The sequence below is a fragment of the Anguilla rostrata genome, chromosome 1 (genome assembly GCF_018555375.3).
Source record: "Anguilla rostrata isolate EN2019 chromosome 1, ASM1855537v3, whole genome shotgun sequence".
Classification (NCBI taxonomy): domain Eukaryota; kingdom Metazoa; phylum Chordata; class Actinopteri; order Anguilliformes; family Anguillidae; genus Anguilla; species Anguilla rostrata.
This window is the reverse complement of record NC_057933.1, coordinates 40,867,503-40,890,686: the sequence shown is the minus strand read 5'-3', so window position 1 is coordinate 40,890,686 and position 23,184 is coordinate 40,867,503. Positions and strand designations below refer to the sequence as shown.

General features: G+C 40.0%; 1 protein-coding gene and 1 long non-coding RNA gene across 8 annotated transcripts in view; both read right to left on the bottom strand.

Annotated features, from left to right (window-relative positions):
- The window catches only part of eml1 (EMAP like 1), a 94,136-nt gene that overhangs the window by 11,063 nt on the left and 59,889 nt on the right, over positions 1–23,184 (bottom strand). For 4 of the 7 annotated variants that reach the window (XM_064337195.1, XM_064337149.1, XM_064337177.1 and 1 more), the window contains exons 6-11: positions 16,174–16,200; positions 13,594–13,723; positions 8,779–8,928; positions 6,437–6,506; positions 5,646–5,756; positions 1,247–1,342 (exon numbers count right to left, since the gene is read on the bottom strand). In XM_064337195.1, coding sequence (XP_064193265.1) covers positions 1,247–1,342; positions 5,646–5,756; positions 6,437–6,506; positions 8,779–8,928; positions 13,594–13,723; positions 16,174–16,200 — 584 coding nt within the window. The remainder of the gene's footprint in view (positions 1–1,246; positions 1,343–5,645; positions 5,757–6,436; positions 6,507–8,778; positions 8,929–13,593; positions 13,724–16,173; positions 16,201–23,184) is intronic. The other 3 variants (XM_064337169.1, XM_064337185.1, XM_064337160.1) reach the window with 2 other exon arrangements.
- On the bottom strand, positions 18,050–23,180 carry LOC135255695 (uncharacterized). The gene is made up of 2 exons (XR_010330236.1): positions 19,692–23,180; positions 18,050–19,593 (listed from the first exon to the last, which is right to left on the bottom strand). It is a non-coding gene; the product is annotated as an uncharacterized LOC135255695 (long non-coding RNA).

Sequence of the window (23,184 nt, the reverse complement as noted above, 5' to 3'; positions counted from 1 at the left end):
ACTTTTCATGCCACCCTGCACCCTCACTGAATGGGAACACCCATGGAGACAGAGGAGCTGCTGGTTCTGTTCCCTGTCACCAAGCATGGGAACTGCTCTATCCTCACAGTCATGGGCAGACTACTTCACAAAGTGGCCAGAAACATAGGCAAGTCCTGACAAGATGGCCGGAGAGGTGGCTTGAGGACATGTTTGCCGAGTCTGCCAAGTGTCCACCTGTAGGACAAGTGAAAAGCCGTACATTCCCTAATCTGTGATCATCTCTGTTACATAAAAAGCATTCTTGCAATGACATGTCTTCCAAGCAGGGGAGCTGATGTGGGTTTACAACTCACACTGGCTACAGGGATACTCCAAAATCTAGGACAACAACTTGGAGGGTGATGTATAGTACTAAATGTTATAAGAACTGGCACAGGAGAAATATGCTCCAACAGAATCTCTTAGTGCTGTGCACAGATCCTTCTAACAGCCAGGAAATTTGTCCAGGTCATGTGGAGAAGACTCCTAGTTTTGTACACCGATGGTTAGGGGGCAAAAGGTGTGATTTTTTACCTTATTTGTCAGCCAGTTCTGTTTATTGGCTATATGGGGTCGCCAAACTTGCCTCTGTCAAGAGTTAAAAATTGTTGTGCTGGGCTGCAATTGTTGCCATTTGTGTTAGGTGGTGGGTGCAACAATTATATTAGTTTTCTTGATTCTTTTGTTGACTAAGTGTCTAATTGTATTTGCCCACCAGGTCAGGCGGCTCTAAGAGAGGGGCAGTGCAGTGAGCAAGCTGGCTCGCAGCCTGAGGGTGACATAACTGGGGTAAATGGGACAGCAAAGCATTGTGGACTGCAAAAGCTCAATTTATAAACATGGGAAGCAACCAGCTCGTATAAAAGTGTATTTGATCAGTAGCATTTACCTTGTAAAACTAGTGGTTTTACATGGCCACATAATCTTGCCTAGAGAAACAGACCCATGTCATTTGCCCCACATTTTGACTCAGTGTTTGTTTCTTGTTCATTTCCTGCCTCTTAGCCATTGCATTCAAGCCACTTGCACTTTGACTCTCTGTTACTGTCATTAAGATCCATGCACTACACACCACAGTAAAGCCAAAGGGGTGGTAGCTACAGTGAGAGGTCGACTCAAGTTAGTTTTACTTATTTGCGTAACAAATTCAGGGAGTTCACATACACAAGCCCAGTGCAAAGAATGGACCCTCTTTTGGGTTCAGAAGCATTCAGCACAGTCCTACCTTAACATCAGCCAGCCTCTCTTCTCTCTGCCAGTCCCACACTGACAGCACATGATCATTGGAGTCATCTACCACGCATAGGGTGCTGCCCCCATTCTGGAATGAAAGACATGCAGGCCAGTTTAGTAGCTTAACCCTCCACAAGCGCTGTGTTACACTATTCAGCCCCCTAAAAAGAGTTTATTTTCTTAGTTACAGAGATATTATACTTCTGTTCACAAGATATAAAGGGCCAGGTCACATGAAATAATCTAGAAAACACTGGGTAGCACTGCTTTGGAATAGCGCTTGCTAAATTTATGTCAACTAAGATGAAGCCAATATTGTTTGTTGAAACTTGGCCTCATTTTTATATCAATACTTTTAATGGCAGGCCTAGATTTTGCAAGTTTTAATTGATGACTTATATACAGTGCTTCGTATGCATGAGTAACTTGCCATTTTTATACATTGAAAAGGGGTTTTCGTTGAGATATTTCCTTTTGTACTGTGCTTGTAACTGATAATAATAATGCATATAAATGTATGAGACATGCATACACATGACGAATAAATGTAAGTGTTTGCTTTTTAATAGGGTATTATATGCACGACAGACCAACTAATTGTTTGTATGTAAGTAGAGGATCTATAAGCCAAGCTAACATTAATTTAGAAATGTGGCATTAGCTGGGTAGCGACAGTAGCCTGGTTGGCTTCCCCCATGGCTTCCCCTTTATGACTTTTTTAAACATATGTATTGAACATCGCAAAATAATTTGAATATCAATACTGCATAAGGAAATACAGTTAAATAAAGCTGGGTGAAGTCTGCAATAGTAGTCCAAGGTGTTAGGGCCTATCTTGTAGCCATGTAGCTGTCTCGGTAATGAATAGGGTTTGGCACCAAAACCTGACAGTAGGCACCGGTTCCCGTACGACTAATGTTACCTACCGGACTAAATCGCAAGATTTAGGTGCTTAATTTTGGCGCCAACTGCACTAAAGTTACACTTGCTTTGTAAACTCGTTAGTAAGATAGCTACCGTTAAACTTGTTCAAAATGCTGAAAGTGAAACTGTCTAAAGTGTGGCGGTATTTTACCTAGAAGGATTCAAACAATGGGAGGGGCCTTTACAATAAAAAAAACATTCTTTTATGTCATCGTTTGGACATTATGTTAAAAAAGGTAGACTACCGGTTCAGGTTTGAAAAGTAGGCTTTTTTTAGGCAGGTTTTTTAGGCAGGGTTATTGTCAAAAATCTGAATGATACCCATCACTAATTATTATGTGGGTTTTGCATGAGAAATAATAGAGAATGCATTTCAGAAATACTAATTTCCCACAAAGATTATACAGTTATGAAAACAATAGATTTTATTTGTTGATTATTAGTTAGCATGCAAGCTAGCCTCCACATGAACCAAAGTTGCCAACCGCAAAGTTTTTACAAATGTGTTCACTTCCTTATAAGTCAATTTAGTGTGTGTATCCTCCAAGCAGTTGCTTACTTTCAAGATGTGATGTTGTCATTGGCTGATGTAGCCAAATGTCCAATGGGGAGAATTATTGTTTGTGGTTCTGGAGCATTTGTGATGATGTAATTGGCAGGGAAAAGAAGGAAAAAATGCTTAATCACACCACGTTTGGGGCTTTATTATGTGGATGTAAGAAGTTGTTTGTGAATTATGTCTGTTTACGTGAGGTCAGAAGGTACACAAGTTAGTGTTCTTAAGGGCTGAGAGTCTCAGGTCATTGTGTTTATTTCTGTAGGAAACTCTGAAAAGTGCCAAAATCTCTGTATAGATGCTGTATAGGTACAGGGCTTGCCCTGCCAAGGCATAACTTGGTGGCATACCTGCCATCCCAATCATGTAAATGAACATAATAGGCTAGTGTAATTAATGGGGCCAGCTCTGCTGTGGGCTTCAGCTCATCAGTCACTCCTCACAATAAGAGATACAATTAGCGCACTGATCAAGACCCTAGCTTAGGTTAACAGCTGAGGAGACTAATCATACTCTAACTGCCCCTAGTTCGTCCAGGGGGTGATCCCACCATCTGTAATGAACGTTCATGTTCCCACTGATGTAGGGAGCTGTAGGGAGCTGTTATATTTATAACATCATTGTATTCACATCAGCCTGGTGCACTACGCATCTCCAACATACTCATTTTATCTCTGGCACAGGAAGGCATTGCTTTCGAGATGTCAAGGTTTTATTTTCTATTATAGAACAGAAGGACCAATATTTAAGATATAAGCGAAATATTTCATTAGGGACCCAATATTAAAGATATAAATGAATACTTAATTTTTTTAAACTAAATATCTAACTTTTAAACATGAGTTTGTTGTAACAAAATAAATATTTGAATTAAATTCTTAATTCTCAATAAACTTGAAAACTAAGTTTCAAGATAAGAGCTAAATATACAAATATATATATTATATTTGCTTCTGAAAAAGAGATATAAGATACAAGGTAAATGATTATATTTTAAATTAAATATTAATTCCTTTTTAAAATCAAATTTGATATTGAAGTATATTTTGAAATTTGGTTTATTTAGCATGTCCATTTAATCTGAGAAAAAAAAATACTCAAATTTATCATAAATCTTTAGGGGAAATCCATATCTAGGCATTGTTTTTATCATGGCAAGGATCTAGCAAACAAAATCCATAGACATTTTTAGTCCCAAAAACATGTTAACTGGGAGAAACTTTGATAAAATGTCCATTGTTTACTTTGCAATTCTCCGAAGGAATTATCATTGTTGTCCGTTTTGCAGTTTCATTCACAGAAAAAGTATTGTGTACAAAGGAATGTTATCGTGTCCAGTTTGTATAGATTCCCTGGAACAAAACGAGCCCACCTATAAACTGCTCTGAAGAGTACAGGCCAAGCCGTCACTCGGTATAACCAATGGTGCCCACCATGCGCCAGCAACATCTCGATCTGTACAGTATAAGTTCTGCGCAATACACAGCCAGCCAGGGGCAAGACATTATAGTGACAACTCAAAAGCATTTTAGCCAATGGAATTATGTTTCTAACGGTGTATAGTTTAGTAGGCTTGCATGAAGAAACAGGTATCGTTTCTTCGGCGTAAACAAACCATATGTTCTTTAGTATGCACACTGACGCACTGGCAAGGAAAGGTCTTAAGGCTTTATACCTAACAAGGTTGTTGTCTGACAACAAAAAATAATTTTGCAATGCCTAAGCCTAAAGAAGACTCAAAAATTGGAGACCATGGAAGTGAAAATGAATTTGACAGACAGCAGAGGGCATATGCAATGGACTTGATCCCATTTTATATCGGTGATCATCTAAATGCATACTCAAATACATTCTCTTATTGAACACACTGTACAATAAACTGCATTCACTTTAACCTGGCATTCCTCTTTGACATATGCATATAACTCAGGATATCTGCACCCCATAGTCACTCACCTATACACTACTGCCATAGCAAGATACAGAATTGTATCTATGCAGGCTACGCACTCCACAGGCAAGTCCACTTCTACCAAAGTAGATAGTGATACATATAGAACCACACTACTGGCTCAGTCTTTTTCTATGTAAAACTGTTAGCACAGAGCAAAAGTTAAAACACTATTTTAACTCAGATGATTGAGATATCATTAAATTAATCCCGTTCCAGAAGCACCAAGTAAGACTGCATGCATTCCTTCACCACTCAGAAACGTCTGCTGTTTGGTGTATCTGAGGACATTCTTACACAGGAAATCTAATTTTTTTGCAGTATTGTCATCAAATTTGAACTGGGATTTGCCCAGCATTGTGGCTGTGGCTCCACTGTGTTTCTCCATTGCATTTCAGTTCATACCCACAAGCATCTGTATCCATTTGGGGGGGGGGGGGGTTTTAGGTGAGAAAAAAAAACTTGTGTGAGCTTCTGTTACTTTCTTTCAGTAACATTTAGAGTAATTCTGACTTGTGTTTAAAAACGGTGGTGATACAGAAGTGGTTAACCATTCCATTTTTAGAATGATGTGAAGTTATATGTCTTGCCACTGAAAACATGACACTAATTCATTTTTTTTTATTGTTTAAAACTTTATAAAGATGTATATGCATTTATGATGGCTGTACAAATTCATATTTGTACAGTTGTGAAAATTCTAGATTCACGTTTACTATTTAAATTGAACTATTTATATCCTCTCACAATCACACTGTGTGTCTCCTTTCCCACCTTATATGACACAAAATTTTGATGTCATTACTGCCATAAACACCTAACTTAACTTTATCTACAAGAAAATTAAAGAACAGCACATATTATGCTTATGAATGCATGTAAATATTGCATAACCCCCCCTAAAAAAAGATACCATTTATTTTACTCCACCTGCACAGGCAGTGCAGAGCTATAACTCACCGATTTGGAGAAGGCAAGACAGGACAGGGCGCGGTCAAAGAAGCCAGTGCCCAGGACATGGAGAGTGTTGAGGCTCACTGAATCCCAAACTCGCACATGTGGGGGCAGCTGCTGCCAGGACAGAAGGGCTATTAGAGCTATGCTAACATGCTAACAGTGTGCTGCTGTGCACCACAATTACTTGACACTTGAAAGCACATTGAAATATGAAGCTTGGCAAGGTCTGTGGCACAGTCCATAGGGTGACTGATTCTCAAGCCATATGCACATCCCACCATACATCACTGAAAGGACAATTCAAAGGTAGTTTCAAGGTCAGCTCTGAGAGCCAAATCTAATAGGCCCCTGTTAACCAGGATAATACATTTATTTTTCATTACATTGCCTCCTGGGGGGATATCTTCCCTGCTGTAGCCTTTCTGTGCAGCGACAGCAGAGTTAGGCATAATGGTCATAATAGGTGGAGTTACCATATGCAATTTGTTTGCCTGAACCAGTTTGAATGGCTGGGCTCTCCACAACAAAACACTATGATTGGTCTAAATCAGTGTGACACTTTTAACACATGATAAATATAACCATTTGGAGAATCAAAACGCTTCACACATCACAGCTGTTGCTGCTGTCACTGTGCTGGCCGGGCCGTGTATGGTTGTGTTTGTGAACAGGTCAGTGTAGAGTTGTGTTGGTGAACAGGTCAGTGTAGGGTTGTGTTTGTGCATGGAGTCCCGCTGAGCAGTGCACCATAGGGTTGGGTTTGTGGGCAGGCTTAAGAAGTATAAGTCCCTTACTTTGCCATCAGAAGAGGTTCCCGCTACCTGTCCCGTTGCCATGGTGATTTTGTCAGGGTGGACAGCCAGGCTGAAGAGAGACAGACACAGAAACGGGCCAGAGAGCTGACTGAGTATAGAGTGAGCAAGCCCACACTGCTTCAGCTTGCAGTCATGATATCATACGGGGCTCCCACGCAGATAACGTGAACACATGCCTCCACGGATTTAGACACGTTCTTCCTCATACACATCAAAGAGATACACGTTCTGTACTAACACAGCTTTTTCACACTGCCCACTCCAATGTACACAGAAACATACGCTCTCCCCTTATTGACACCCAACAAAGACATGTAGACACATAACACATGAACACACACACATACATTAACACTAGCACATGTACACAGTCACTTATGGGCACACACAGGGCACACACAGGCACAATAAGTCACGTACATTCTTCCACACACATGTGCACGCTCAAACACACTAAAGCACATACACTGTCACACTGGAAATACCAGCTCTGCTTGGACCCCTAATAGTCTATTAAACGTCTTTAGTAATCAATAATGTGCCTGTCAGATGGCACACCTGGCTAAAGCTCTCGTTTTCAGTGCCGTGACAAACCGCATAGTCTACTATCCAATCCTGACAATGCCAGTGCCAAATCAGGCCAGTGGCCCTGCGGGGGGGAATTTATAATTGGCTGTAGCCTAGGCAAGGGAGAGAGATTTGGTTGGCAGAGTAGTCCCTGCCTCATCATGCAAGAGGGACTCATCTAGTTGAATGGATGCCTTGGGACACATGTGCCAGCTGCCTAAATAGTACACACCAGCTGTCAGTAAATGCACACATAGACACATGCACACAAACACACATGACAGACAAATCCTTACATTCACAGTCCACTGGTGTAACAGTGTGCTGCTCACTTTCTGGACTACAGAGTGAAACATGGTGGCTGGCCACATATGTTTCTGAGGATGTATGTGCTAGTCTGTGGTTTCCTGAATTAACAGAGAATGCTGCATTTATGAAATTGGCTTAGAAATATGCTTGGACATTCTAAATGGTCAGAAAAGAACTAATTAAATCAATAAATCTCAAAAACAAATGTTGTTTCATTCAAGTTTGATCTCTCCTTCCAAAACAAACCTTGTGCACTGTGAAACTGTTTTTCAGTCCTGCTAAAGCTCCATTTTGATGATTTCAATGATAACTTCTGTTTCTAAATGTCATAGCTGGATGTCATGTTAGTGTGTCCATTCTATATTGATACCCACTTCAAGTTCACTTCTGATTGACAGCCACTTAATCTGTGGTAACCAACTCTATTCCTGGAGATCTACCATCCTGTGAGTTTTTATTTCAACCCTAATTTGACAGACCTGACTCTATTAATCAGCAGCTCAAGCTTTTACTTCAAACAGCTGAAGATCCCTACCTATTTAACAAGTTTGCTTAGGGGTATGCTTGAAAACCTACAGGATGGTTTATCTCCAGAAACAGGGTTACCACCGCACTAAATGGTCATGCTGCTGACTAGTTAAAATGTAAAATTCCATGTTAGTAATGCAAAAACATCTTCTCCAAATGACCAATACCAAATCCTTCTTTCGTGGGCAGTATTACTGTGGATCATTGTTACTATCTGGATAAAACTAGAATATAGACACCCAAAATTCTCCCTCGTGATGTCACAAGTCTACTTTTTTCACCCCACAGACTAAGCTTGCATAGAGGGCAGTCATAAGAAGACCATTCATATACATCTTTGACATGCAGTCTACAGGCCCCCAGTCAACCAGAGGGGGTCGCTGGAGAGCGATGAAATGTGGACCCTTAACAAACTCAGCCTTCCCATACCCTGGGCGATGTAACCATAATTATGCATTGCCCAATGGAGCTACCGGCCACAGTTGGCACTGACACGCTCTGGATTCACTCTGAGACCATGGGGCTTATCCTTGCACCACAATGTGGTGGCTTGACCGAATGAGCCGCTCAGCAGCCTATTGCTGTGTATTGTATTTATTATACCTGATTGTATTTGTATTATACAATTATGCCTAATTGTTTTTATTGTATTCACAATGCCTGATTTCTTGCTCTGAAGCTTGTCCTACCAGTCCTTGATTCTTTTCACTCTGCAGTCCACCAGTTTAGTTGGGGACTCATTGGTTTGTACCAATAAATTTCATGCACAGCTAGTGCAGGTAGCCTGTCAGTGCCCAGTTGCTGGTGTGTAGTGAAAAGAGGAAAACACAGTTAATTGAAACCCTTACTCCCTAGGCGACATGACACCCAATCATCTGCCCTAAAGAGCTTGTGGCCACCATGAGCCACGTACTTACCACTTGACATCATCAGTGTGGCCTGTATAGTGCCGCTGTAGCTGCTCATCCACATTGTAAAGCACCACCACTGATGCAATAAAGTACACCGTCTCTCCTGTGGGTAGCAGGTAGAGGTTGGATCGACAGTCCCGCCCCCGGTACCCATATCTGGAACTGGTCAAGAAGCACAACCATAGGAGATCTGCATATCTACTCAGGGAACACGAATACCCGATATTAGTAGGGAATGGGGAATTATTTAGCATAGCACACAGTTTCTACTTAAAATTCCTCCACTCTTTTTGTACCATTTTCTAACAACCTGGACATTTTCATGATGTGAACAGGTCCCCTATATTCAATGAACTGTGTCCTTCAGTTTTCTTTCTTGTAGCCACCATTCTGTGTGCTCTTCCAGCCTTGTGTCCACTATTTCATTCCACAAATCTCAACCCACAAAAAAGTAATGTTGTTATTTCTTACCCTGAGAATATTTTTTTCGTAAGGCATATCCAATAATATACACAATATTTTTTTGTGAGGCCTCAGTATGCTGAGATATGAGTGAAGTTGGAAAACGGAGTGTGTTTGCTGTGATTTTAGTGCAGTCGATTAGATTACTTTTACTGCATTACTTTTAGTAAAATGTCTCTGAGGAGTTCTGGGATAACGTGGGCAGTTTGTGACTATCACTACAGCCAAGCGAAACTATAACGTGTGGCTAAAAAATTAATGTTACGAAAACACAACGTCAGTTGTTCATCACCAAAACATTTAGCTGTAGGCTATCTGCAAGGATACTGAGTAGGTATATCAAGAAGGTATACACCTAGGGCACTGTACAACCAGATCTTGGAAGTGTCTTGTACAAAGGGACAGGAAACTTTGATTTGTGACAGATGGGCAAAGGGTAAAATTGGTGCCAAAATGATTGAATCAGGGAAAATAAACAATTTGTCACAAGTTTCCTGTGCCTTTACAATACACACTGGGCCTCTACTTGCACCTTAAACACTATTCTTCCTTTGTAAATGAGTCTAAATTCATTTAATCTTATTTCATGAACTATCTATCGATCTAACCTTCCATAAAATAGCTGCGGCATGTTTACATGATCTTCCGAATCCTGCAATGCACAAGTAGCTTGCTGTCTGGACCTCCCCTGCGTCTGTAGTAACCACCCAAGCTCAGTGGTATGAATGCAGGCACCAGCCAGGCTTAACATCTGCTTTCAAATAAATGCAATTAGTATGGTTGCTTCAGAAACCCACTGCCTGTTCTCTTGCATACATGATTAGTTTGCTTGCTTCAGCAAAGAAAACTATTGTTATTGTCCATACTTATTAGTGTGCTTGCTTTATCGAAGCAAACAATTGTTATTGTCCATAAACCAGAACTCAGGCATCAAAGAAACAGATGTTCTGTTTTGATGCTTGGAAAAGTCATAATCTCCGCTCTGGATGAGGAATAGCAACACACTTATTTTTAGACCTTTTTCCTGTATTGTAAACAATATTATTGCATTTCCCAAATCCATTACATTACATATTACATTACATTCATTTGGCAGACGCTTTTATCCAAAGCGACGTACAAAAAAGTGCATTTCATGATCGTAGACAAATGCTGAACACGGGTTCAGTAAGGTACAATTACTTATTTCGTACAGCTATTTCTAGCCGAGAACACTATTCTGGTTTAACATCTGCAAAGCCAACTAGGCAGAAGAATAAGCTACAGATCCCTGCTAAATGCAAAAAACTACCTTTCAAAACAGCAATGGCAGCATTTGTGACATCATCATAGTGGCTTAATTTGGTGCAACTGCAAAATAATGGATATATTCTTGTAGATGTATGTCGGGTGATTCAAAAGTAAAATGAAATATATCTTAAACAAGATATTTCTAGTATGCTCAACATTGTATTATATGTGCAGGCAAGAATGAATGAGGAAAATAATCTTAATATCTGAAAAAGATCAGAAAGCCCATTCCAGTTTTGAATAGCAGATGCACAATACTTCACAAGATCTCTAGGAAACAAAGTGATGTGCACATTTATGCCATTTTTAAGCAGGGTTGTTGCATTGAGGATTGCAAGGATGTGTTATTTTTCCAAAGCTCATCTGTCAGTTTGACACAATGCATATAGTCAAAATTATATGATTTGCTCTCCCAAACAAGTTCTTTGACAGTTGGGCAAGGGTTTTATTGGTAATGTTGCCTTGCTGGCAAGAAGCATTTGTATCAATTGTACTTCATTGTAAAGATTATGCTACTGTTGTCTAGAAGCACAGCAGGCTAATAGCTATCAATAAATTCACTGTGATAATTAGGCCAACTTCTGTTTTTTTTGCTTAGGAAGGTAAAATAAACGGAATAAGGTGACTTGCAAAAGCACATATCGCACACCAGCAGAAAATAAATACCAAAAAGTAACAGTTTCTGCCAAAGCATTCTGAGTTGGGCAAAGCCTTGTTTATGTGGTTCTATACTGATCCAAGAGATCTTTGAAGTATTAATAGAAATGGCTTGTGAATTGAACTAGTGAGGCTGCGGTTACAGGTATAGGTGTAACTGTTGGAAAAAAGTTACCAAGCCTATTATAGTATATAAATGTTTTGTTACAATATAATGCACCGTGGATTTACGAAATGATATTTATAGTTTTTTATCTTTCCACAGCAATAATGATAATGTGGCAGTTGTTCCAACCCTCATTTTATTGCTACCCCCACTTATCACCTGCTCATGCTGGTCATGGTTTGTCCATAAAAAACACAATGTTCAAACACAAGGGTACATGGTACCAGAACACCTTGGGCCAAAAGTCACTGATTAACTTTGTCATTTCATCAGTCCTGCAGCCGTTTCAGACACTAGGGTGAAAAGAGTAGCTGAGCTGTCAACTGATCACCATCTGGTGGTGAGTTTGATAACATGGCGAGGTAAGCTGCCAGACTGACTAGGTGGGCCCAAACATGTAGCAAGAGTTTGCTGAGAACTCTTGGATTTCAACTCCCACCTTGGAGACAGCTTCTGCAGTATCCTGGAGGAGGTTGAGGACATGGAGTCTGAAAGGATCCTGTTCATAACCTCTTTTGTGGAAGTGGATGCTAGGGGCTGTGGTCATAACTAGTCAGTGCATGTCCTGGCAGTAACCCAAGGACACATTAAACCCCAGAAGTGAGGGAGGCTGTCAAGCTGAAGATGGAGGCATTCCAGGCCTGGGTGGCACAGACTTCAGCACGAGGTACTGGTAGGCAAAAAATGCCGCAGCTGCTGCAGTTGCAAAAGCCGGGGCATGGAAGCAGTTTGGAGAGGCCTTGGAGAAGGACTTTCAGTCGACCCCAAAATGGTTCTGGAAAACCATTCAGCATCTCAGGAGGGGAAAGCAGAACATTGTCCAGCCTGTTCTTAGCAAGGACGGTGAAACTCTGACCTAAACTGGGGATGGTGGAAGGAACACTTTGAGAAACTCCTAAATCTGACAAACATTCAGGAGGCAGAGCCTAAACAGTCTGAGGGATGAGAGCCCATCTCGGTGGCAGAAGTCACTGGGGCGGTTTATGAGCTCTGGATTTAATTGGAGTGTCATGGCTAATACGAATCTTCAATGTCACATGAAGTTCTAGAACAGTGCCAGTCTGGGGTGGTGGTTCCCATCTTTAAGAAAGGGTGTTCCAGTTTTTTAAGGAATCACACTTGTAAAGTCTATGCCATGGTGCTGGAAAAACCCACATTGTTCCCCCTTAATCTGAGGTTTGACTATCAGTCAGAGCGACAGATAGCCAAACCTCAGATTAAGGGGGAACAATGTGGGTTTTTTCCAGGCTGTATATATGAGGGGGCATGGGAATTTGCTTATCCAGTCTACTAGTGCTTTATGGATTTAGAGAAGGCTTATGACCATGTTCCCTGGGCTATATTGTGGGAGGTGCTGTGGGAGTATGGGATGTCGGGTCAACACTGTGAGCCATTCGGCCCCTGTATACTCGGGGGCGAGAGCTGTATTCACATTCTTTGTATTAGGTCAAGCTCATTCAATGTGGGTGTCGGACTTCACCAAAGGTGCGCTTGTCTCCCCTCCTGTTCCTGGTATTCATGGACAGGATCTGAAGGTGCAGCCGAGGTCTGGAGGTTGTCTGGCCCGTCCAGCTGGGAGGAGACTCAGGAGCAGCAAAGCTGCTGGAACCCTATTTTTTGCTGGTATTATTGTTATGTCTTCTGCCACTTTTGGCAATTATAGCAAAACTGTTTGGTAACATTCAATGAATTTTTGCACATTGATCCTTTGGGACATCAGCCGTGCAGCAAATTTCACCCTAAGTCCCCACATGGTGGCCATATTATAGTGGACAATTAAATACAGAATTTAAAAAAAATGATTACATGTTTTCTCATGTTGTAGAGACATGAGACCAATGTCAAAATGTGCGTCTTGTTTTGAACTAAAAATAATTCCATAGAACCCATAATGTCCACCATGTTGGATTTTCTGCCATTTTGAATTTTTTGAAAAACCTGATCCACCTGGTGAGTGTAATCTATAGCCCAGTCATTCCCAAATTTTACCCACTCACTGCACATTTGAAAATCAGAAAAAAGAAGAAAAAAAAGATCCTCAGCCCATCAATTATCTGTCCACTTAAATCAGGCAACTTATCATAATGAACAGGACAATGGGAACAAAATGGCTATTTTCCAGGAATAGGAATACAATTATCTATAACATAAACATGGACTACAGGCCAATCTGGAATATTACAGGAGTAATATTTTGCGCAGGGGTCACAACCTGTGCTTGTGTAGACAGCAGAACAAAAGGATACACCCAGTCCAGCTTCAGCTTCTTCGATGGCAGGTCTGATTTGGCCTCCAGGGAGTAGGATTCCACTTGGTCTTTGGGCATGTACATGGTGACGGGGCGTCCCTTCAAATACATTTTCACATACCCCTCCTCTAAAAAAAGGAACACAAGTCCTAAAGTACATCTCTGCTCACATATACCTCCAATAAAATCAGGGCAGACACGTCCTGAAAGTAGATGTCTGCTTTATGATCAGGTGTTAGTAACAACTCTGTGTAAGCAACAGAACAGGCAAAGAATTAAGAAATGAAGGTTCAGTCAACAAATACAGCAGGTGGAGGCTTTTGATAAATTTTATTAGATGTTTACAATACAGGGAGCAGATTGCACAAATGACAGAGCAATGCGAATAGAAAGCAGTTCACCCAGTTTGTTAGCTTGACAGTGTTAGAACGTGAATAACTGATGGGGGGGTTATGATGTCAAACTCATGGACAGGGATGAAGAATGAGTAAAACCCAAGCAACCAGGAAACAAAAAAGACATGCTTCCACAGATATAAAACAACAGAAAAAAAAAAAAACATGCACAGAGAAGGAAAAAACAACCATTTGAAGAGTAGGTTTGTGGGGATGAGTAGGAATGTTTTTTTTATAAAAAAACTTAAAGTCAGTGTTCTAGAACTCAATTGCTTTCAATTACCAGTAGTGATTGTTACATCAGCATTAGAATGTTCAGTCAAGAATATTCTAATAACATACTTACACCTTAAAGGGTTAAAGTTAAAAACAACAATTAATTTGCAAGTTATTAAACACCACAGCACGCAAAAACACAATCAATACATTTAAAAATATGTTTTTAAAAATTTGATGTTGAACTGTTTAGCTCTCTTTTTGATGATGTGAACTAAGACAGGCTAGTAACAGATCTGGAAGTACTGGCTGGAGGATTTGATGGGGCTTTTGTAGCTTGGTGTGACATGGGGCATGTGCGATGTCTGGCTGGGGCTTTTTTGGAGAGGCAAGCCGAATACTGCGGCCTTGTCCCCCCCAGCCGTAGGTGCGGCTTTGTCTGATGCGCTCTTGGAATCAGGGGTAACGTTGGGGAAACGGGGAGCTGCCAGAGGTTCTGCGCAGGGTTTTGGGGCCTCAGACGATCCAGTCCGTTTTTGTGGGCGGTTCAGATAAACCTGCACGGTCACTGGGTGAAGTGGAGGGCCAATAAGGGGGTGTGGAACAGGGACGAGTGGGGATTGGGGGAGGGCACAGTGAGTATCACAAGTCATGGCCAAAAAACAGCAAAATCTGCAAAAATGCCCCTGCTACTAGACCACACAAGCACAGGGGGAGCACACAACAGAACTATCTGGCACAACAGCAAAGGGGGGGATTCTCAAATGTTCATTTTCACAGGTCTGAAATGACGCCTTTTTGTGGTGTAGGAAACACGCCTAAACCAGGTATACTTGTGCTGGGTGGGATCATAGTTCACTGTTAGCGAGTCCAGTTAACACATCATTGGCACCTTTCCATTTCAGACTGACAAAACATGTTCTGTCTAATTAATTATGAAATTACTTAAGTTGGTGTCAATTGAACAGCACAAAAACATGGTCCATATTATTTTGCAATGCAAAAGTCTCTTCTTCAGGTGTAGAGGAGCGTTGTCTTTAGACTGACAGCTTAGTGGGTTAGGTGCATGAATCTACAGGTACTGTAGTTTCTGGTGCTTACTCTTCTAAGCCCTTAGTCCAAGGATCATGCTTCTCCATACCTGAATCTTTTTGGTGATCTTACCGTGGTTAATCTAAGCCACTGACTGAGGCAGTTTGTTCAACATAGTATGCACAAATCCAGTGATAAACATTGTCCCAGATGACCTTGAAACAGAGTTTTATTTTTATGTGCATCAACAGCAACTTTTCATGCTTCAGTACAGTGTTCGAAATGCTCTTTGGTAGAGCAGAAGCTTTGATGTGCTTGATAAGAACTCCAGCTCTTTTTTTCTGCAGTGAGAGCACTCAGTACAGCCAGCATGTGACACCAGAAAGTGACAGTGGTAGCATTTAGTGAGGTTCCAAGGGAAGCAGAGATGAAAAAATGTGGTATGCTGTGAGCAAACAGTGACAACACCCCACAAGGGCAAACAGCTAGCACGGCAGGGCATCAACTACAATCAAACGCAAGCTAACATCATTCTCAGGCCATGGTAGAGAAAGTGTTCATAGGTCTACTGGGGGCAGTGCTGAGGAGGGGACATGGGGGTGGGTTATTTTCATACACAAACCTGCCCCTCCCATCTCTCCCTGTGTGCCCCCGCCAGCTCTTTGTGCATTGAACATGTGACTTACTGATACCTGAGCTAAGAAGGAGCAGAATCAGGGTCCAACCCCATAACAGATGAGGCAAAATTGCAGCTTGATCTGGGGCAGAAGCCTTCTGGAAACAGAGGTAAAGGGTATTTCCAAACTGAGGGTGTTGGACCCTGTTCAGGCTGCCACTCAGGAGGTGAGGTTTGAGGCAGTGGGGCTTCAGCAGAGCACAATGCCGAGAGAGCTGGGCTGGGGGATCGCGGGGAGAGGGAAAGGAGCACAGCCTACCTTTGCAGTGTGTCACCCGTCGCATCCCTTGTGAAGTTACAGAGACAAAGACAGAAGCACCAAGTGAGGGTGCGACACAAATCCTGGTCACCTGATCAGACTCATCAACACTGGGAGTGAGTTCCTCCATAGTAATACCTCTTGTACTTTACAGTAAAACCAGCTTCTACTGCCGAATCTCTAAAACCTGAAAGTTTTACACCCTAAAGTACTTATGATTGTTTTAAAGAATATTTCAGTCTAAACAATGAGGCTGTTTGATTCTACAAGACTAAATAATAAGAATTAGAATTAACTACTTCTCACGTCGGACAACTTGTTCTATTGGGAAACAGTTATATTCTTAAGTGTTTTCTTTAAAACCTTTAAGAACCCTGGACAAGCCTTGTGATCAGGGCATACTGATTCCTTAATAAACAGAGGAGGTTAATGTCGCATATTTAATATTTCCATAAACTAAATTTTCAATGACGTTGTACCTGAAACCGCTTTTTCTACAGATTTCTCAGTGTGCCTTTGTCAGCTTTCAGTGGAGCTGAAGGGGACAGGATGGACATATATGAACAAGATTTTACAAATGAATTTTCCTCTTCCAGATGTTCACTGCAATCAGCAGTCATTTAGAACCCCAGTTTGAGAAACTTTAATTACAGAAACCATTTGAGGTCCACATGATCTCTGTTTCTCCAAACAACCAAGTTAGAATACTGTGAGACAGATGAGGGAAAAATAATGCCAGCAATGACAAAATGAATGAAGAAACTGGGGATGTGGGATGGGGGTGGAGGAGAGCTCAAGTCGCTGGAATACATTTAACTCACAGTATTGGTATTCATTTGAATTATTTAATGAATTATTATGAATTAATTATTATCAAAAAAACAACTTTTTATTGAACAAACTAGTTTGTAAAAAAATGCTGATGTTTTTTCCATTCCCACTACCTTTGGTCTTTCAAAGAAAAATCAAGAATCATCCCCTTGCTATCCAGATTATACAGCACTGCCATCCAGTTTCCTTCCTATAGCTCTTCGGTATTGAGCTGGCCAAATTTACAAAAGAGAGGAATTAGCCTAGATAGAAATATAGAACAGAGGGATTCATTTTACATGTTTACCCGAAACACTCAGAATCCTAAAGGACTGAAGGAGGAAACTGATCTGAAACACTGATCTTTCATATTGGTGCAGCCAAACAGCATATAATTATGAGTCAACTGCCCATTTCCTGATTATGTAATGACTCACAGATGGTAATATGTAGTTTCTTCCCTTTTGCTAAGAGGGAGTTGCTTTGTTAATTGTGTTTGTGATACATTTTTGACTTAAGTCGTATTGTACCTTTGTCTTAAAAAATAGGCTATTGGCCAAATTTCTGCATTTTTGACAAAGAACCTTGTTTGGAGTTTGTTCAGAAAAAGAGAAGTCGGGCTGTATTTGGTGCTTTCCTGCTGCTTCTTTCCATAAGACATATTTGCCCTATGAGGAAAGCAGCCGGAAAGAAGCAAATACAGCCTGACTTTTCTTTGTATTTGCAGTAGTAAACAAATCTACATACAAGCTGTGGCTGCTCTGAACAAAATGAACTGAACCACAGCATGTGATTGATTTAACTTCCTTGTGAGAAACAGCTTTGATGAGAAATGGAAAAAGATAAAATGCCAAAAAAAACAGCAAATCTCCCCTATTTTCATTCAGTTCTTCAGTTTAATTAAAAAAATAAACAATTAAAGGGTACAAGATATTGGATATATTAAGCCGTTTGAATGGGACTTCAGGGAGTTTTATAGCTGATTTGCACATAAATGTTAGTTTCCAGATAATGCAGTCTCCATCTTCTTTTTGTAATTTCTCTTTAAAGATGCCTGAAGTCTGGGAAGATATCTTTCATCAAGAAGGACCAATAGACACTCTATAAACAGCATAAAAATAATGGAAATTCCAGACAAAAATGTTTTCAATGACAGTGAAAGATGATAATGCTCACTCTTACTTGACTTGACAGTGGTTTCATACACACACTGTTTTACAAAATTATACTGGTTTTCAAATATGTTATCTTTGGTTCTAAGATGACTGCCTCTCTGGCTTTGCCCGAAGGCCCTGAGGACCTGTAAAAATTCTTAACCCAGGTTTGACTAATTATGCCATCAAGGATTAATTAGAAAGTTATGTAATAACTTTGTCCTCTTAAATGTAATAACTGCCAGTTAATATAATAAAAAACTTGAACTGTTAATGTAATAACTGTTGGTGGTTAATATAAAAACTTATTACATTAACAGGTGGTTATTAGATTAACCAGGGGTTACAACTTCTTATTACAAAGTAATTACATTAATTGTTTTATTACGTGATATTTTTAGCCAGAGTTTACAATCAAAGAAGTCTCCTCCAACTTCAACCCTGCCCACTCACCCTTGAGTACCTCATCGAGTCACTGACACCCAAATTCATTAGAAATTACTGGTACATTTCTCCCATCAATTACTTGGACCACACATTACATTGTTTGGCCGGGACCACAAACTGGATATGTATAAATAATTTTAAAACCGAAGGTCTGGCAACATAGCTGCACAGCAAGAGGTAATGTTACTTGCAGATCCAACAGAAAACAAGCCAACTCCATCACTTTTCATCCCCATGGCAAACTACAGCTGACACCACAGAGTAAAAGCAATTCCAAGGTTAACTTTTCGTTCTTGAACGAGCCCTGTCGGCTTTTGCTTTGCTGTATCTGGGCGATTGCAGCAGCTATCTAGCTAGCAACAAACACTTAGAAATCTGATCCCAAAGCACAGGCTCTGTAGCCACACCAAACCCTCCCCACAGAGAAAAGAAGGCCACACCCAGAAATGTCCCAAACACATTTTAGAATACAGGTAAAGGTGCACAAATATTTTCATAATTAAATTTGAAAAGAAAAAATTAATATTTTTAAAAAATATTTTCAAGGTAAAAATTCTGAATAGTATTCCTTTAACTGTACTTATAACCGTTGTTACACTGGTCAATATTATGATGCAGATAAAAGAATGTGCCAAAAAATTAGACATTGGTGTAAAAATGATATCAAGGAAAATTTCTGAGTAATAGAGTGCAACAGGACCGGCATTTCAAGTCATTCAAAACATAAAAAGCAATAACGAGTAGGGCAATGTTTGGGTCATTCTCTGTAAAGAAAGAAAGGGGAATAACAGCTAATAGAGTCAGCAAAATGTTATTTGTGATTTTATAGAGGCATTTATCAGTACTAATATTTATTAGCCGCAATTAGCACAATGAAAAAAGCCATGTTTTTAAAACTGATGTCCAATGTCCTTCTAATTAATCATGGAGTAACTTCAAAAAACGTACTGGGTGAGGGGACCTCATTCTGTTTAAGCACTGTTTCCGTGCGTGGGTTCCACAATCTAGACTGTGCCAGTATCGACTGTGGCCAGCAGCTCTGCATGGCACATGTATAACTGTCTGTAAGTTTGCCCTGGGATGGAAGGATTCAGCAGTGGGCATTACCATCACTCACCAGCAACCTCCTCAAGTCAATCGGGTGCCCACAGCCTGCTTGCTCAAGCTCCTTAAGGAAATCTCTTCCTTCCACTGCACAAGCTCAAATTACAGGAAGTGGTGGCTGACGTCATGTGCTTTTGAGGACAGTGCATACTTTTTTGCATTCTTCCAAATTCAAAGCTGAGGCTGTTGTGCTGAACAGGTTGTGAAAAACTGAATGCTTCAAATGAGCAGAAAAGGGGCATGAGCTATAATGTGCATGAGCATGCTCTCTATATTTCAAAGAGAATTGCAAAATAATACCCAATCATTGTATTTTTGCAGTAAGTCTCTTTCAACACAAAGAAAATATTGACTGGGGCATCCAAAGGCGAATATCTCCAGTGACTATCATTAATTCTGTGTCCATGGTATTGAGCAGCAAATTAACTACCATGACTCAAAAAGATTAACATTTAACCACAAATTTAACCATACTCCTATAAATAAACAGCAGTGACTTCCCAGCTTTACAAAACAGATGTCTGGGAGCATACCTCTGTTTTTCTAAGGCTGTTTAGATTTTTCATTAAATCACTGCATACTGCACCTTAATAAATATTTTATTTTATTTCAGTTTACCTTAGGTGAATATGTGTGTGCTATCATCTTTTGTGTTAATAACTTGATATTTATTAAGTGCTAATTTGTTTAGCAAATTAAAGCATTAAATGAAATTGACAGGGTAATTAACTGTCTCTACCAAAGGCTACAACTCTGATTAGCTAAAGAAAAAATAAATACAGCCAGCTTAGGAATTTCTGACCCAAAGTAGGCTATGAAATACTTTTTTCCCTCACTTTCAATTTGCTGAATTTTCTGTTCCTACTGTTGTGTAGAACAGTAAGTGACAAAGTGTGAGTACATGTTTACTTAGGTGGCAACCCAAATGCTTCAAAGCTTCATAAGGTAGATGATCATTTGAGATGATTAATGTTCCGCAGTGAGGTGGAACATTAATCTTAAGAAGAAACTACCACAACCTTATAGCAGGGAACAAAAGATTATAGATGAAGAGCTGTAGTTGCTAAGAGCTGCTAAGGGCTGTAATTATTACTTACATAATGCCAATTTATAGTACGCACGCATCGATTTAAAGCACCTGTACAAGGCCATTCTTGTGCATTGTAGCCTTCAAAAATGTGCATGCCAAAATTTGAAACTTGATGCAAATGCATGGTGCAGTACCAGGCATTTCATGTAGGGGCAGCAAGTACTAGAATCTGCCTATTCATATCAAAACATGAAGAACTATAGCTTACATTTTATAATGGTATATAGCTTCCTCCAAAAAGCTATATGTATGCTAAATGCATAGTTAGCTAACTGCTATAAAAGCAAGATGAAAAATGGCTAATGCTAGCTGGCTACCTTTGTCATGGACAAAACTTGTATCCCTTATCCAATTTTGTCTGTTTGCTTTTTGAGTGTTTTTCCACCACTGATATAGCATCTAAATGATGAATATTCGGTAGGTATAAGAGGCATTTGCTAACAAGCAGTGTTTCACACACCACCTCTATAACATTGGTTGCCATCACTATTGCCACTGGTAGGAATCCGGTTTACACGTACATTGTGCTACTTGAGTTTTCAATATGACCGTGAGAAATTGACCTAGTTACAAAGAATAGTGACAGCTAGCCACTCAGAATCATCCACAGGAGCGCTGTGATTTTTTCTGTGGAAGATGCACAGGAAAATCCAATGCAGCAGCTCATCAAACTTAAATGTGGGATCTGGAAAAATGTGCATTCCTCCATCTAAATTGCCCATTGGCTGGATGCCAGTGGTGTGATACATTTTTTTTGGCTGGACCGCAACAGCGGGGCCAGCCCTACAAACACAAATGTCTGTGACTGAGTGACTGAGTGACTGAGTGATGAAGATACACCATTGGTCGGCTGGATCACGTGTGTTAGGTCCAGCCACATACTATGTTTTAACCTGGTCTTGTTACTTTACACAAACACATGGTGGAATACCATGCATTGCTGTGGTTGGTGTAATTAAAAATAATCTGTATTTATAATAAGGGAAACGCCTTTTAAAAGAAAACAACAATAATATCTGGTAGAAACTGACTAAAATAAGCAAGCATCCAAAGAGGTCATTATTAGGTAACCAAACTGCAGCTTTCTAACCACAAGTATTTCATTTTATTTAGGATGGTCCCTCAGTTTCATTCATAATAGCGTCAAAATAATATTAAAATCTACAGCAGTTGTCGATTGCCTTTTAACGTATTAAAATATGAAGTAGATAAAATAAACTTGAAAATAAAATGTACAGATAAGTTTTGTTCTATGCAATATTTAAAACAATTAAATGTATGCTCAGCCTACCCATTGGATGGGCAGCCTTACGTTGTTCACCTGCCACAGTGGATCAGAGTACATGTGGACACAGGTGGATACTTTGTCCAGGTAGCGAACAGTCAAAATCCTGTCCCCATACATACAGTTCATTGAGATGATATTATGCAGCAAACATTTGGAAATGCATATTGGCTGAGTACGTATTGGTATTAGATGTTTTAGTTAACACATCCTTTACATGTAGGTGACACGTTCGAGGCCCATGATTCTGATTGATTAGTGCTCCATATTGTTCATCTGTTGCGAGAACCAATGGGTGAATTGTTTCCCGAATGTAATTTTGGTCATAATTTTGTCTAGAATGAAACATGTATTACATACACATATTTAAAATAATGATGTCTGCAAATCTTTAGCCTGCCAGAACCTTGTCATACACATAACTAAGACTAAGACACACTTAATGTGAAAAGGCTGCATTATTTATGTCCTGTGTGTACATCACGGTTATGCTAACTATGACATTCACATAGGTAAAGTTAAACAGTTTAATATTATATTATTGTTAAGCAAGGAAGGAATATCCAGATGTGGGCTTAAATGCTTCAAAACAAATGTAATTGTGACCGTTTTGACCTACAACAATCTCCATCAAGTATACCTATACTTGACTAAAACAGCTGAAAGGTCTAAACACTCATGCAGCGGTACTATTAACTTTGTTTTGGGAGCATGGAAATCACAGTGTGGGTACTACCTTTTCCTCGTCAATGCTATATAATACTGCTAGCACCTGTGAACTTTGTCAGATGTGCACGCACTACCTGTCTTTTAAAATATTATATTATAAAATAAAAAATCTTATTGATGCACATACGTGGTTCTGTACAAAAACTTGGAGAGCAGTTGCAAGGGAAGGCGATAACCCTGAAATGGTAACAAATTTACCTGTGATCTGTTAGATTTCCTGAAACATAATAATTAGCAATATAAAAGTGAAAATGTTTGCATATTGCTGTTATGGAACAAGCTTCAGATTATAACAGATGGCTCCAAAAGCATATGAAATGAGAGGAGAGCTAATGTTCTGGCTTCAGCAGTGAAACCACTGACCCTGAGATTCAGTGAATAAAGTCACTCTT